This window comes from Calypte anna, chromosome 3 (genome assembly GCF_003957555.1).
Source record: "Calypte anna isolate BGI_N300 chromosome 3, bCalAnn1_v1.p, whole genome shotgun sequence".
NCBI classification, from domain to species: Eukaryota; Metazoa; Chordata; class Aves; order Apodiformes; family Trochilidae; genus Calypte; species Calypte anna.
The window spans coordinates 50,948,070-50,963,294 of NC_044246.1; the positions used below are offsets into that span (position 1 = coordinate 50,948,070).

The 15,225-nt window shown below is 40.9% G+C and overlaps 1 protein-coding gene across 1 annotated transcript in view; it reads left to right on the forward strand.

Moving 5' to 3' along the window:
* Positions 1 to 15,225, forward strand: part of ALK (ALK receptor tyrosine kinase) — a 218,750-nt gene that overhangs the window by 149,300 nt on the left and 54,225 nt on the right. The window contains 3 exon segments of the mRNA XM_030447537.1: positions 3,378 to 3,509; positions 4,667 to 4,767; positions 14,193 to 14,362. Of these exon segments, the coding sequence (XP_030303397.1) occupies positions 3,378 to 3,509; positions 4,667 to 4,767; positions 14,193 to 14,362 (403 nt within the window).

Genomic DNA, 15,225 nt, shown 5'->3' on the forward strand with positions numbered 1-15,225 from the left:
AGACTAAAATCTGATTCATGAAAGGAGTGACTCAGGCTGTGCTATGTGGTTGGAGGACTGCGTGCATGAACATATCTGTCAAAAGATCAGATGGCAGCTAGAATAGGAATCTATAAAGTTTGAATTTGTGATAACATGAGGAAGGGACCAAAAAAGCATAGGTAATTAATTCTACAGGGGCCAGTTTGATTTTGAGGAAAAAATGCATGAAGAAACCACTGGATTTATTTATGTCATAATGACATAAATGCATGCAGAGTCTCCCTGCAAGCAAAATGAATTAGCAACCTGTTCCCATGTTGTGCTTTCTTATGGTTCCTGTCTTGCATACACTAATGCTTTTGCTTCTCTCTTGATCAAAAGCAGTACCTCTAGCAATGAATTCTAACCTATGGCAGTTCTGAAGTCCTTCTAGCATTACAGCATATTTTCCCTTTTTATACTTCATTTCTGTTAGAATTTGGCAGGCCACTTTTACTAGTACAGAGGCAGCCATTGAAATAAGCTTATGTTTAAGACTCATATGCTTCTCTAAGTTATTTGAGAAAATGATTTTGTCTTCTGAGATTTCCTCCTACATTTGGTAAAGGTCCATACATACCAGAGCAGACTTTTATGCTTGTGTCTTTTGTATGTCTGGAATTTTACCCAAAAGATTAAATGGCAGTGACTGGTTGATTTACACCTAGTTTGATAAAAAATTAATTTGTAGAGGAGGAGTAAAATTTTCTGGAAAAGTAATAGCTTTTTATTTATGCCCTTGCTTGTTCATCAGCAGAGCTTTTTCTGACCTCCAGGAAGGGATTCCCACTTAGATGACTCCTCCTGCTGCTCTGCCTTGTTTCTGTCATCCTCGATAGCATATGGCCGTGAGATGTATTCGGTTGGACACCAAGCCAAGCTGTTTCAGTAGGAATTAAGAACACATTATAATTTGTCATTTTCTTTCTATCCCAGCCCCAGGCTATGCAATGAAATATAATCAAGTTCTGTAGAGAGGTAAAAAACAAGGAAGCAACTCTCCACTTAAAAGTTCCATATCTGAAGACAAGCTTGAATCAATCTGGAGATCTTTTTTATAAGGAAAAGCTTAAATGCTTTAACTTCAGTACAGGTTTTGATCTCATAAAAAATTTGAATGCTTGCATAAAATAGCATTAAACATGGCTCTCTTCTCCATGTCATGTTCCAGGTTCAAATTTATCCCTACTGGAAAGATTTGTTTCAGTTTTTCTCTGTGAAAAGAGTTGTGATTCAGGGTCCTATAAAATCAAATCGTTGTGGCCTAAACACTGCAGTTGTGTTCCCCAGCTGTTTTCTCAGGGGAGACCACTGACAGCTAATTGCCTTTTGAGCAGTGTGAGTCAAAGCTGAGGCCCTGTGAGCAGATATATAATTGATGTGCAGTCTCAGCCAGGGGGTTCTGCTGATATTTAAACATTTTAAATTATCTGAGGGATGGATTCTGATGTGTCACGGCATAGACAGAACATTTCAGAGGGAAAAATTCCTAATAATCTCAAGAAAATTTGAGTTCAGGAGTCCCATCTTCTCATAGAGAAGCTAGTGAAATTTCCTCTATGACATGACCAGCACATCCTCTAGTTCAAGAAAATTTTATTCTATACTGCATTTTGAAAGTGAATTAATTCTTAGTCTGATTTTGACAACTGAAGGAAAAGCCATTTTCCTCCTTATAGGAGTATATGATGTGATTGCACATAAAATTTCATTTTTATCTTGCAATTTGAAATACATTTTTTGTCTCATTTTTGTTTTTTTCAAAGAAAATAACAAAACAGAAAAACCTCCACTCAAAACCAATTGACAAAACCCCAGACAAAACAAAACGAAAAAAAAAATCAAAAAACAAAACCCAAAACCAAAAAAACAAAGATAGAACAGTGAAGTTAAAAAAAAAAAACCCATGGACTAAAAAGGTCTTTAATTCAGATTTGAGTATAAAATTATATAGAAACTCTGATAAGTCAGGAATATAATCATACATTTTATGGATACATCTGTTCATCACAGGTGTTTTTCCTGGTTTATTGGAAGAAGGACCATACCCACTGAACAAGCGTGCTCAGGGGCTTTGTACTGCTAGCTCCCAAAACTGGTTAGTCTAAATAGCAGGGTAAAATGAATAGTTGCTCTTCCTTAGTTCTCTTTTGGCATCTTTAATGCCTTCTGTAACTATATTAAAAGGGCATCTTTTTCTGCCAGGGCAACTTTATGTTTTACCCTTTTCACCATAAAACCCAATTTGTGCCCTCTTGCTACTCGGAAGCCTTCTGGTACTTGGCAGAGGGACCTTAGGCACCTTGGGTCCAGAATCATCAGTGATTCACTAAAAGGGAAAATCCTGTTATCATGGATGTAATTTTGCATGGTATTTACAAGGTTCATTTTCTGCTGAGGTTGCTTGATAAGTACAAAGTCTGGCTTCATGTTAAACAAGAGGAATGTAAAGGTACAACTAGACAACTATAGAAACTAAGGAGGCAGTAAGTGTTTACTGAGGATGGTGGGAAAAAATATTTCATGAGTTTTGAAGGGAATGTGTGACTTGTGGTCTAGTAGAGGATGCTCACCTATGATACGTAAGTCTACGCCTGAGGGTAAGAGGAGCAGTGCTTTGCACCCTTTGTAAAACCTTGGAATGTAAGTAGAGAAGGAGATGAAGAAGGCAAGAAATACCTTCTGCTTCGAATGAGATGACTGTTACTTTAAAACTGGTTAATTTGTCTTATGTTATAGTCGTTAATGCATCTTTATCATTCAGAACTGGAAATTTCCTGAAATCCCAAGCTGGTGACAGAATGAATGGGTACCAAAGCCTGAAAGTATGGCTTAAAATAAACTATGCTTTCTTCATCCCCTTATCTCACCAAACAGATTCAGTTTTTTACCTGAGGCAGCATCAGTGCTCACGGAGAGAACAGGTTGTATTGTGAGCTGGGCTGACTTGAGAAAGAGGAGACTCATATTAAGAACTTATCCCTCTTCAAGCTTTCCCTCCATGGGGCTATAGAAGAAGTGGTTAGGAAAGCCAAGGTATAACCTTGAGTGGATTTATACCTGTATTTAGGAGAACCCATAGTGTACACTATGTGTCCTCTCTCTTGGATGCATCGAAGTGTGGGAAGAATCAGTCACAGTCTGGGGTTTTTTCCTTTCCCACTACCCTCCCCATGGTCAGGCATGTGCATGACTTTACACAAAAGGACTGAGTAGGTGTGAGGTTCCTGCATGCCCTGAGCAACCTGGCCAGCATAGTCACTGCAGCTTCTCTGTGTGCTCTCTGTCGGGAGTCTCCTTCTCAGCTCACCTGGGTTCGTCTGTATGTCTGTGTTGTGTGTGTTTCCCTCTTGCAGAAAATCTTCCTTCTGGCTTTTATTGCTCTTTTGAAGAAGGAGACTGTGGATGGATGCAGGGCTCTTCCCCATCCCATCCTTCTCCATGGCGGATTGGAAGCCCAGACCACAACCAGTTTCCTCCAGGAGAAGGTGTGTGAGAGTAAAAATAGTAAGTGCACAGTATGAACAGTTGAATTGAGAAAATGATACATATAAAGTGGGGAGAGGGATGTTTTCTTATGTCCTTACATATTCAACCTCCATTGAAACAATAGCCATCTTTCTACTCTAAGCCCATTGAGAAAAAGGCTGTCCTGCTCACTTTCTGTCTTGAGAGTATAGACTAATACTTCAGGTCTCCACAACTGACACCAGGTACTAATCCTGATCCTTTATTAACAATTTCACACCAAGTATTCATTCTGCATGACCTTACTCCATACCAGTCTGATTTTTAATGTCTGATTTTCCTATTTTCTTCCTCTGATTGTCTGTTCTGCTTCTTTTACCACTTCTCATTTCCTAATCTTTCTTCTCATTTCCTAATCTTTCTTCTCTTTGCTCCACTGCCTCTTTGAGTTCCGCTTCTGTAAGGGAGGAAAAACACCAACCACCAGTACAGATTAGGAGATATCCTGCTGGAAAGCAGTTCCATGGAGAAAGACCTGTCCTAGTGGACAGTAAATTCTCCATGGATCAACACTATGTCCTTGTGGCCAAGAGGGCCAATGATATCCTAGGGTGCATCAGGAAAAGTGTGTCCAGCAGATCTAAGGAGGTTTTCCTCCCCTTCTACTCTGCCCTGGTGAGACCACACCTGGAATACTGTATACAGTTTGAGGGTCCACAGTTCAAGAGAGAGAGGGATCTACTGGAGAGAGTCCAATGGAGAATTACAGGATGATTAAGGGAGTGGAACTTCTCTCCTATGAAGAAAGACTGAGAGAACTGGGGCTGTATAGCCTCAGGAAAAGAAGGCTAAGAGGGGACCTTATTAATATCTATAAACATCTGAGGGGTGGGTGTTAAGAGGATTAGAGCAGTCTCTTTTCAGTGGTGTCCAGTAATAGGACAAAGAAGAATGCATTTAAACTAGAACATAGGAAGTTCCACCTCAAAAAGAGGAGAAAGTTCTTTAGTGTGAGGGTGACGGAGCACTGGCACAGGCTGCCCCGAGAGGTTGTGGAGTCTCCTCTGGAATTCTCTTTTATAGGAGCTCCCTACCACAGGCTCTGGAGAGGTTTCACAAGCTCTGAAACCAGAAGGTGGGTGCTGGAGTTTGACCTTCTTCCTGTTCTTTTATCCAGGTTGTGCACTCCTCCTTAACACCAGCAAAGTACCAGCAGTAGCAAACACTGTCATGACCAGCACTGCGTTTCCAGCTCCTTTGAGGAATTCCCCCTGCAAGGCAAGTCTCAATGTTCTCTCTTTTTTTTTGCAATTTATAGAAGCTTTCTTGTCTGCCTGATGCTGGTTTTCAAATACAGGCACTAGGTCAGTAGCACAGCAACCACTTTCTGTAAATGGTTTATCTCTAGTGGGTTATCTATAAAATATACTAATTTAATGCCACTCTGTACAGGGGAAAGATATGTTTAGATGCTTGAGCTGCCACAAAATGTGCTCTGAAAAGCTTGGAACATTTTGTCCTCATTATGTGGCCTCCCATTATGTATTGCATCTTCATAATTAGATGTATGTGCTGTAAAGGTAGGGCAGCCAGTATTACATAAATGCAAAGAGGAAGAAGCATGTTGCAAGAACAAACTTTATATTTGCAAGATTCAAGATAAAACGGGCTTCATGACTGCCCCTGAAAATGAGCTGCTCAGAAAATGCCGTGCATGCTTTCTTTATCTGGGATTTGTGCTGGCAGATCTTCATCATGGTGCATCTCAAGCCTACCAGCATACCACAGTTTAGGCCCAGCTGGCATCTGCTCCTCATACTGCCCCTCCTCCCCACCTTCAACCCCCCAAACACACACTGTGGGATAGGGAACAGAAAATCCAACTAAAAGCTTATGAACCAAGAGGACTGGGAGGTTTTCACTCCTCAATTATTGTCAAAGTTAAAACAGACTCAACTTGGGGGGGGAAAAAAAATATCAATTTAATTAATCAGAACAGAAGAAAGAGAAAATAAGACCACACCTTAAATATTTCCCCCCACACCCTCCCTTCTTCCTGGGGCCAAATTACTTCACTTCTGCCTCCCCCCCAGCAGGGGACAGGGAGTGGGGTATTATTTGAGTTCATCATGCGTTGATTCTGCCACCCCTCCTCCTCAGAGGGAGGACTCCTCACAGCTATCCCCCCAACTCCAAAGAGGACTCCCTCTCATGGGAGAGAGTCCTTCATGTACCCCTCCAGCGTGAGTCTCTTCCATGAGGTGCAGGCTTAAGAAACAGACTGCTCCAGCATGGCCTTCCCATAGATCCACAGCCTGCTACAGTCTCCTCCCCTGGCATGGAGTCCTCTACGTCTGCAGATCCACGTGTGCCCCACCATGGTCCTTCACAGCCTGCTCCACTATGCTCCTCCACGGACTGCAGGGAAATCTCTGCTTGGGCACCTCCTCCCCCTCCTTCCTCAAAGACCTTGGTATCTCTACTCCAGCATTGCTCTCACTGCCCTTTCTCATCTGCCCTGCAGGTCTTTTTACAGTTCGTATTTTCCCCTTCTTGGATACATTTCTTGCAGATGTCAATCCACCTTTGCTAATCTTCTCCATCTTGGCTAAAGTTGGGGAAAAAAATGGAGCTGGGGGTAGCTTCCAGCAGCTTCTCACCTGAGCCACCCCTGAGTCCCACCTCCACTACTGAAAGCCCTCTGCACTAACCCCAAAACCCAGTCCTCAAGTAAGCCTGGTTCATAAGTGCACTGAAGTTAACACCAACAGAGACAAAGTCATGTAGAATGGAAACATGTTCTTATTCAAGCAGACAAATTGTTAACAATCATAAGACATCAGCTCAAGCAAGTGTATCAAGGTTTGCCAACCCTATACAGTCTGTTGTACTTAGCCATTAAACTGCAGATTACAGAAAGATGACCTGTCTTCATCTCTTCATCTTTTTACTCTAATCTGTAGCTTCACAGATTATTTTCTCAGTGATAGGATTTATGGACTTAGGACTTAATTTATTGATTTAAGGTTTAATGATGCATTAGGAAGCTCTCTGGAATGAAAGTACTTAGAAGATGGTGTTTCAAGTTCAAGAAGATGTCTTTCAAGTTTAGTTTGGTTTACGTCTGTTGAATGTTGCAGTTCATGTAGCAAAATGCATGTTTTACTCTCTAGATAAATTCGTGTCCTTTAGAAAATACATTCTACTGTGGTTTTCCTCTTTTCTGTGACAAAGGCATAGGTAGGTTCTTAATATTTTAAGATCTTGTTCTGCTATGGACCAACAAGAGCAAGCTTTTTTCATAAACCACTTGACACAGGAATCAGAGTGAATGAAGTGAATGGTTTCCCAGTATGTGTATTTTTTTTCTAGTGTATACAACAGTGTCAGTGATTAAACTTGCTTAGGGGGAGAAGGTGCCGTGTGTTTCACCTCCTTACATGCCATCCCACCTGTCACTCCTCTTGGCACTTAAAAGGCATCTTAACACATCCAGCATTGTAGCTGTTGGTAGTAAAGAGTGAAGGAGTTTGGCAAGGCTCTTATCTCTTGCCTTTTCATATAGTATAAAAGCTTCTCTTCTCAATAAGCCCCTGGTGGTTTCAAATTCTATTTTACTGGAACAATCTGTCTGCAAGTAGAATAATTTAATTCCACTTTTCAGCACAATGCAAGAGAAAGGAGATATTCCCCCCCCATGCACTTATTCCTCCAATGAGTGCCAACAAACTTAGAGTAAAATTATAGTCAGAAAAGAGGCTGTGAAAATACCATAATGCTGTCCTGTATTTATTCACCCTCAGTCACTTTCCAATTGAACTGACTGAAGTTCAGACACTGAAAGATGAGTTTTCTTCTATCTATCACTGCTCACAGCTCCACCTGATATGTCACAACCAGGACAGACTCTCTGGCAACTGAAATCCCACTGACAAAACTCACTCCTGATTCATGTGGCAAGGGGATCTCAGCAGGTGTGTGCAAACTAGACCCATTTATTCTTCCACAGTCAGAGCAAGCCATAAACCTCCTCTTGTATTTGATCCAGCTCACATGCTACTTTAGATATCTTTAGAGCTTTTTCTCCTTACATAGAGGCTAACTCTAGCAGGTGATTCCAGTACATCAGAGATTTGCCTCAGCCTCACAGCCTTCTCCAAGACATATTAATGATGGAGGCTGTCCTTAAGCCTGTAATTTAACATCCTTCCTCCTTCTTGTATGTCCTATCTACCCCAGTGCCACCATGCCTAGCTACACTGGAGATGGGACTGAACGTACTGCCCTGGCTTGCTCAGCTTGCTCAGCTTTCACCCCTGCTCTGTGTGCAGGACTTAATCAAAGGCTTGCATATTTTGGAATTCTGGAATTAAAGAAAGCCAGCAGACATCCCCAATTTGCTGATGATATTGACTTCTTGCTGTGTGGATGGTCTGGGGCACCACTAGACACACTCTGTACTGAAGCTTCTGTTTTTTTCCCATTATCCCTTAAATTGCTTTTGTTTTATCCAGTCACCCAGTTACACCCACCATAGCAGATACTGGCACCCTGCTTTTTAGTCTGAGGTGTACGTAGGAACTACGGTGTCAGGGGCTTTACCTGCTGCACTGTTATTTACCAAGCTGAAGGATTCTGGGGTATGTCCAGAATGCCCTTGGAACCAAGATCTGATGCTGAAAAAGCAGCAGTTCAGCAGTCTGTGGTGGATGCCAGCCACAAAGTTTGCTAATGCTTCAGGCTTGTGTTTACCCCTCAGCCTGTCTAGTCTTCCACTGTAACAGATTGCCAATGGAGACAACTGAACAGTCTCAGAAAATGACTGCTAATGCACTTAAAGACTCCAGGCCTCTCAGTGTTGCTTCTCAGTGCAGGACAAGTGTGACCCTCCATCTTGATGCTCTCCCCATCTTGAAAGTGGTAACCAGGAGTGTGCTGGGCTGCTTGCAGACTGTGCTCCTGTACCATTTCCCATGCTCTGTGTGAGGCTCCTCATTAACTTGAAAAAGGGAAAAATCAGCCTGACCTGCTCTGTACTGCCCCACATGCATTGCATGATGAGAAGAGAGTAAAGATGCATGCAGGAGATGCAGGAACAAACACAGCCTGTATTTTCCCACACACATTTGAGATTGGTCCTAATCTGCCTCACACTTTCTGTTTAGCTTTGTATTGCACTTTGTTCCTTTTTGTTTTGAGCAGCTTTATATTTTCATTTTCTTTGTTCTTCAGTGCTTTTGGCAGGTCAGAGTGGTCAGCTTGTGATGCTTTCTTGTTCTTGGTTCAGTTAGGTCTTCTTTTTGTTGTTTTACTAAATCTTGGTTAGAGTATCCTGGCTTCAAAGAATCTCTGTTGTTTGCAGTCCTGACAGTCTTCATTATCTTTTTATGTTGCATATTAGGTGGAGTCCTTTGCTGATTTACCTATTAACTGTGTGTTTAAAACACAGCATATGTGGTAGAGAGAAACCATGGCACTTGTAATTCTTGGGAGAATGCAGGAAGTAGTACACAAATTCTATGAGGAGATGTTCCACTATGCAGAAGTAGCCAGAAAAAGAGAGACACAACAAGAAGCTTGTGAAATGTCTCAGAAATCAAACTGAGTCACAGTAATCAAGAGTGAAAATCTTTTAACACATGTGTAAAAATTCCTTGTAAACAAAGCCTGTGTACTTCAGCATAGGAATACACATACAGAGTGAAGAACCAGTCAAAACAGTGGGCTGACTTAAAGGCAGAATTTATAGAGCATGAGCAATAAAACACAGCATTATCCAAACCTTTTCTTCACGTTACGGTTCCCCCTTCTCTGACTGGGAATCACTTGGCCTCCACAAGGCCGAAAGGGCAAAGAGGATTGAGGAATAGCTAGACATTTCCTTATTTTGAAAATCATGATTTTCTTCTTTGCGAAAGCCACTGCAGATACACAAAAAGTCTTGAGACTGGTTTTTAGAAAGACTGTGTGTCACAGTTTAGTGCTGGGCCAGCAATTAACTGAATGGCAGATGCTCTCTATTAACCCCCCTCCTCTCCCTGGTAAAGAAAGGAGAGAGAATAAGGGAGAAATTTATAGGCTGGAAACTAAACTACACAGCTTTAATGAAAACAGTAATTATATAAAAAAGGAAAAATTACTAAATATATACAAATATACACAAAACAATAGCACATTCCTGCTCCTTTCCCCCTAATAAGACATCACCACCAAGGCTGCAGGGCAGCCCTGGAAAAGTCCCAGGCTGGGCTGCTGGAGTCAGCAGCAGTTGGGAGCTGGAGGCAGGAACACATGGATTCAGGAGGGCAGAGGATGGGACAGTAGGCAGACAAATGGACCAAATCCTCCCCCAGTGCCAAAGAAGGAAGCAGGAAGAAAGGGATTTGACCCTTGTGATCCCCCAAATTTATATCAAGTATAGGTATGAATTTATAAGCATAAGGGATGGAATACTCCGTTTGGTCAATTTTTGTCATTTATCTTGTCCTCTCCTCCCTAGAGGAGGGTTGCAGGTGTGACCTCTTTACTCCCTTTCTCTTTCCAGAGCATAAGGTATTCCTCAGAACTGAGCAGTGGCCTTGGTTCTAGATAGCATTCTCTAGCTGTAACTATAAAAAATGAGCATTATCAGTCCAAGAAGCAGACACTGATTGAGAAACTTGCTGTTAATTTCATCAAGTGCTGCTACTTAGAAGAGACTTTAGCTGAAAGAAAATTACAAGATAGAATATTAGTTCTATCCTGGCCCAAGCCAGGACACTGTGCCTTGCTCAGCACAAAGGAATCTGTGATAGACCTTAGTATTCTATATCTGAGAAGTAAAAGCCATGCAAGCAGTTTTGGGGTAGAGTATAATAGAGAAAGAGAATTAAAAAAGAGGTGGTGTTGCCTGCATGGTGTTGGACTTGAAATTAGCCTTAAGTGTTATTGCATGCATCCATAAAACAAGGTGACTCATTTCAAGAGGGACTATGTTGTGATTTGGAGCCAGATTATTAAAATGTTCTATTAGATCCTGGGTCAAACACTTTAAAATGCTCTTATGAAAGTAAACATAAGTAAGAAATAATGGGAAAATAAATAGCATGAGAATCTCTTCATATGAAATACAAGCTTTCTCATGCCGGCCTAGGTGTTTTAAAGCTACATGATCAGATCAGTTTATTATAGTTTTATTATTTAAGTAAGGTTTTAGCATGCACGTTTGACTCTTAAGAAAAAGCAGAAGTGCAAGCAGACTGCTTGATACACTGATCATGCCTAGTTCTTGATCTGGCCAAAGAACAGAAAGACCTTATGGTCACCTTTCTTGTTCATAAGAGTCCAACTCTAAATTGCTGAGCAGTCCTAATAGATGTCTTTGCTTGTATTGTTGCCAATATAATAACCTTAATGCCTCAGATGTAGCTCATATTCAAGTACAAAACTTGACAAAGCTGTCTGCAGCTATTGTCTAATTCTGTGTAAACTATATTCCAACTTGCAGATTTTTTTGGTATTCAACGATGAGGTGTTTTCCAAGCTCCCTTAATTCCTGACCTACATTTAATAGATCAGTGCACTGACATCTGAAAACATCTTCTACTCTTTCCTGTCCAGGGAAGAAGACCTAACACAAGAGCTATGCTTTTCAGAAAAATTAGTGTCTGTGTTTGAAAAATTCAGTTTCTGGTGAGGAATAGTTTGAGCAATTTCTCTGAGTAAACATTATGTTATTGTTAAGGATCAGGTTATTTGTTCTTAAACTAATTGGCTGTCCTGTTTGTCAGTTCAGAAATTCCACAAATGCAGAAGCTAAGGTGATTCTCAGAAGGCATCTTTGCAGATGGTATTTGCAGTACAGTGCATGTGGCCATCTGACTCAAATTTTTCCTCAATATGCTAAGTGTATTTCATAAGCTCTTTCTCTCTTTAATTTTCCCCAAATCAGTTTATAGCATTTAATTTACTGAGTCTGTGGGTTTACAGCTAATTGCCAGCTATAGTGGGTTCTAAAGCTGGAAAGCAAGGTGTCATTGAGCCAGTGTCTATCTGCAATGCTTAATTAATTTCTCAGTGATATTTCTAGCTTCTGAATATTTTGTTGCTGGTTTAACACAGAGGGAGATGTTTGATATAGCATGTTAGGTGTGTGCCACAAACAGCCCAGATTCAGTTTTTTCCAAATCTGCCACTGCACTACTTACAGGACTCATCATGTATGTAGTACCATCTGCCATTATTGATGCCACATTCTGTAGAATGAATGCCATAGACCCATTTGGAAGTCTTTACTAGAGCATCCAGCTCATCATCTGCTCTGGTTGACTTTAGCAGGTGTGAAAAAAACAGGACTGCCCTGCTATGAAGCTTAGAAATCATGGAAATCTCAGCCAAAAAATACCCATTTGGAGACAGTGCCAGTCGATTCACTGGAGCCAGGTCATTAGAGCTGGCATATTGCACTTTGCCAGTGAGCTGATCTCCCACATTTAATGCCAACTGTGTCTTTCCTTCAAACAGCTGACATGTGTACAAAGGCATCCATTCCAGCCATCAATTGCTTCAGCTTTTGCTCTAGTGTTATGTTAATAGCTGTAGAGAAACAAGATAAACCAGGTGCCTCGAGTTGCCAAAGAGTGGGTGTGAGTCCACCTGTGCCTGATTAGGACAGGCCCCTATTGGGCATGAGCAAGACCAGGGGGCCAATAAAGGTGGGACACACACCCACAGAGGAAGCTCACTCTGGTGTGAGGCAATGGAGAGGTCAGCAGCATGTCGAGCCTCAGGAGCAAGAAAGGCTCCTCCTGCTACAAATAGCTATCAAAGGATTACTCTTTTCTCACTTCCGATCTCATAGATATTGCCTCTTACTGTCTGGCAGCTCTCCAGAAGAGACAGAGGTCTGAAAGGTCCTGTACAGTAGGAGCTTCAGGGCTTTGTCTCTCAAATATTGAAGTTGCTCCAACTTACCTGTATGAGAATTTTCACATAGTACACCATGGTAGAGCTGGAATAGGGTCCTAAAGGTGCTTCACATGTGGACTCTCAGTAAGAGCTGTTCTCCCTGCTATAAGTTGAGTGCTTTAAGTGTCCACTGGCATTCTTAAGTTGTTAAAAATATAACAACAAATATATAAACAAACAAAAAATTTAAATCTTGACCATATTTCTCAAGGGGGATTACCTAAGTGGGTCTGAAAGGCATTCTAGTGTATTTAAGGGAGAGCAGTCTTCACTGTAATTTCAGTAGTTGCATTTCTGAGGCAATTTCTGAGGTGTAAAATGGCCAACAGGTTATTTAATCTTTATTGTCCATTGACATTAAGACCATGTATGCACTAAGAGTTAGGAGCAGCCATGTGTATGTCATGTCTGAAGGCATCAGCCTCCGACATCATAAACCTTTGGCAGCAACTTCTTCCATAACTGTTGGTTCTGGTGAACCTGTGGGTGTGAACTCGGCCATTCCCCAGCTGCTTTCCTGGCCATCTCTTTGCATGGTATCAGAAACAGTTCTTTGCAGTTCTCATCAGCTGGTTTTTTTTTTTTCACTCTGTTGTCTGCGAGGTGAAAAACCTCAGAATTCATCCTATGATTTCCATTTTCTGACATGGAGAAGGACTTGGGACTCTGCAAGTTCTTTCCTGGACTTGGAGTGAGAAAGAGCTGGTAGTCAGACTTGAGAAGTGGTATATCCCTAGAAGAGTGGTCTGGTAGTGATGTAAGGTTTAATATAAAATGCCTCCTAGTAGTTGTCTAGGGGTCATATTGACCTGTTAGAAGCTAACATAGAATGCTTGTTTAATAGAAACTAAGTAATTTCAAAACAATACCAACACTTCTGTCCTTTTGAGCCCTAATTCAACTTTTCTGACAGGACACATATCATGGGACAGGAGCAGCAAGCAAGATCTAGCAGTTTTGTTTTATGCTAAGAAATGGATATGAATGTTCTATGCTATCAAAGCAAGAAAGTAATGATATCAGGTATTCCTGTATAAAATATATATTTAATTCCTAGCATCCCAACTTAGTTGTTGGCTTTGAAGTGTTAAAAATTAGAGGGCTACTTTTTTACATTCATGGGTGCTAGATACACTGCTGAACACATTCTTGTGTCCAAAAATTCAGTGTCAATGTAACTTTAGCAAACTCATTCGTTCAGCAACTTCACCTCTACTGGTTATTGAGATGACCCCCAGCTTCTGCATGCAATATATATGTGTATTTTACTTATGCTCTTTAGCAACAAAGAGATAGATCTTCTTCCCAAGAAAATTGGAAGACTATATTAATATGATATGGATTCTGAGACTAGCCTGATGTAGAAGGGATTGTTTTTCTTTTTATACAACCAGGAAAAATCATAAAATGAGAAAACTACATGAAGTAATTTTGCATAGGGGATAAATACATAGAAATGGACTCAATTACATTAAATGTAACAAAAATGTTAGAAAACTGACTGATTCCCTAAGGTATTTTAATTAATCAAAATCCTCATTATTACTGAAGTGGAATTGGAAATTCTGTAGAAACTTGGAAGGAGGCGAAGAAAAAACTGATTTTTATAGAGACTATCTGGGGGATGAGGATATGATTCCTAGTGAATCGAGGGTTTTGTGATAAGAAAACAATGAAGTGAAAGAAGAGTTGGACATTTTTTTTAACTTTTGCATAATGTTTGTGATGTTTAATCTCATATATCCTCTTTCTTCTAGCTACGAATGTCATGGCTCATCCATGGTGTCTTGCTGGGAAATATCTCTCTGGTGCTGGTCAAGAACAAGACAGGAAAAGAAGAGAGACAGACTTTCTGGCATTCCAATAACAGCAAAGCTTCAGGAATATGGCAGTGGATCATCTTGCCTCTCCCAGATATACTGGATAGGTATGAATCTCCTCATCATCATCCTTCATAGTGATCAGTGATTTCGTCACTAGCTACCTGGCACTGAAAATGGCCTACATCACTCATAGAAGTGGTTTCCTCAGGGGAGAGGAAGCACTTTGTCTCTGGGAGGTATCTTTTGTTACAGCTGGGGAATGAAAACAACCGAGTAATTAGAGAAAAGCTCCAATCCTGAGTCATGGTCTTGGTTCACAGACTGGTCTCTGGGTGGTCTACAGCAAGGTGCTTAAAATTATGTCTCTCCATTTTATTGACTGGAAATGATAATTCCCCTCACATACTGTTCCATGTAGTATGTTTGATCTTCTTGTCTGGTTTCCTAGAGTTGCACGTGAGCTCCATATTTACATTTTTTTCTGGGTACCAGAGACCTCAGTGTTTAACCTACCTCTATCTGAGGATGAGAGGGGAGAATAACCTGCTAAAAATCAGACAAGGATGCATCTGAACAACTGTACATTACCTGCAGCAAGCAGCTCAGCCCAATAAATGGTGATCTCTGTTATGACTGTATTCTGGCTCTAAGCATAGAGGGTTTATGTTTATGTAGCATAAACATATGTAAATGTAGCATATGTTTAATCTGGTAGAATATGCTTATTTAAAGAGCATTGGTTTAGCTGCTTTGTACAAGTCAGCTTTAAGGAAATACTCTGTTGTTCATTGTTTACTTTTTTGGAAATGTTCTGGCTTATGCTGTTTATAGAGAAGATAGAAACATATTTCTCCTCCAGCTGCCCTGGCCCTTAGGCTATAAGATGCATCTGCAGTTAGTGTAATGAACAATGTGTCCTTTGTCTTTTTGGAAATCTGTGCCCTAGAAATAATGGATTTCATTAAGG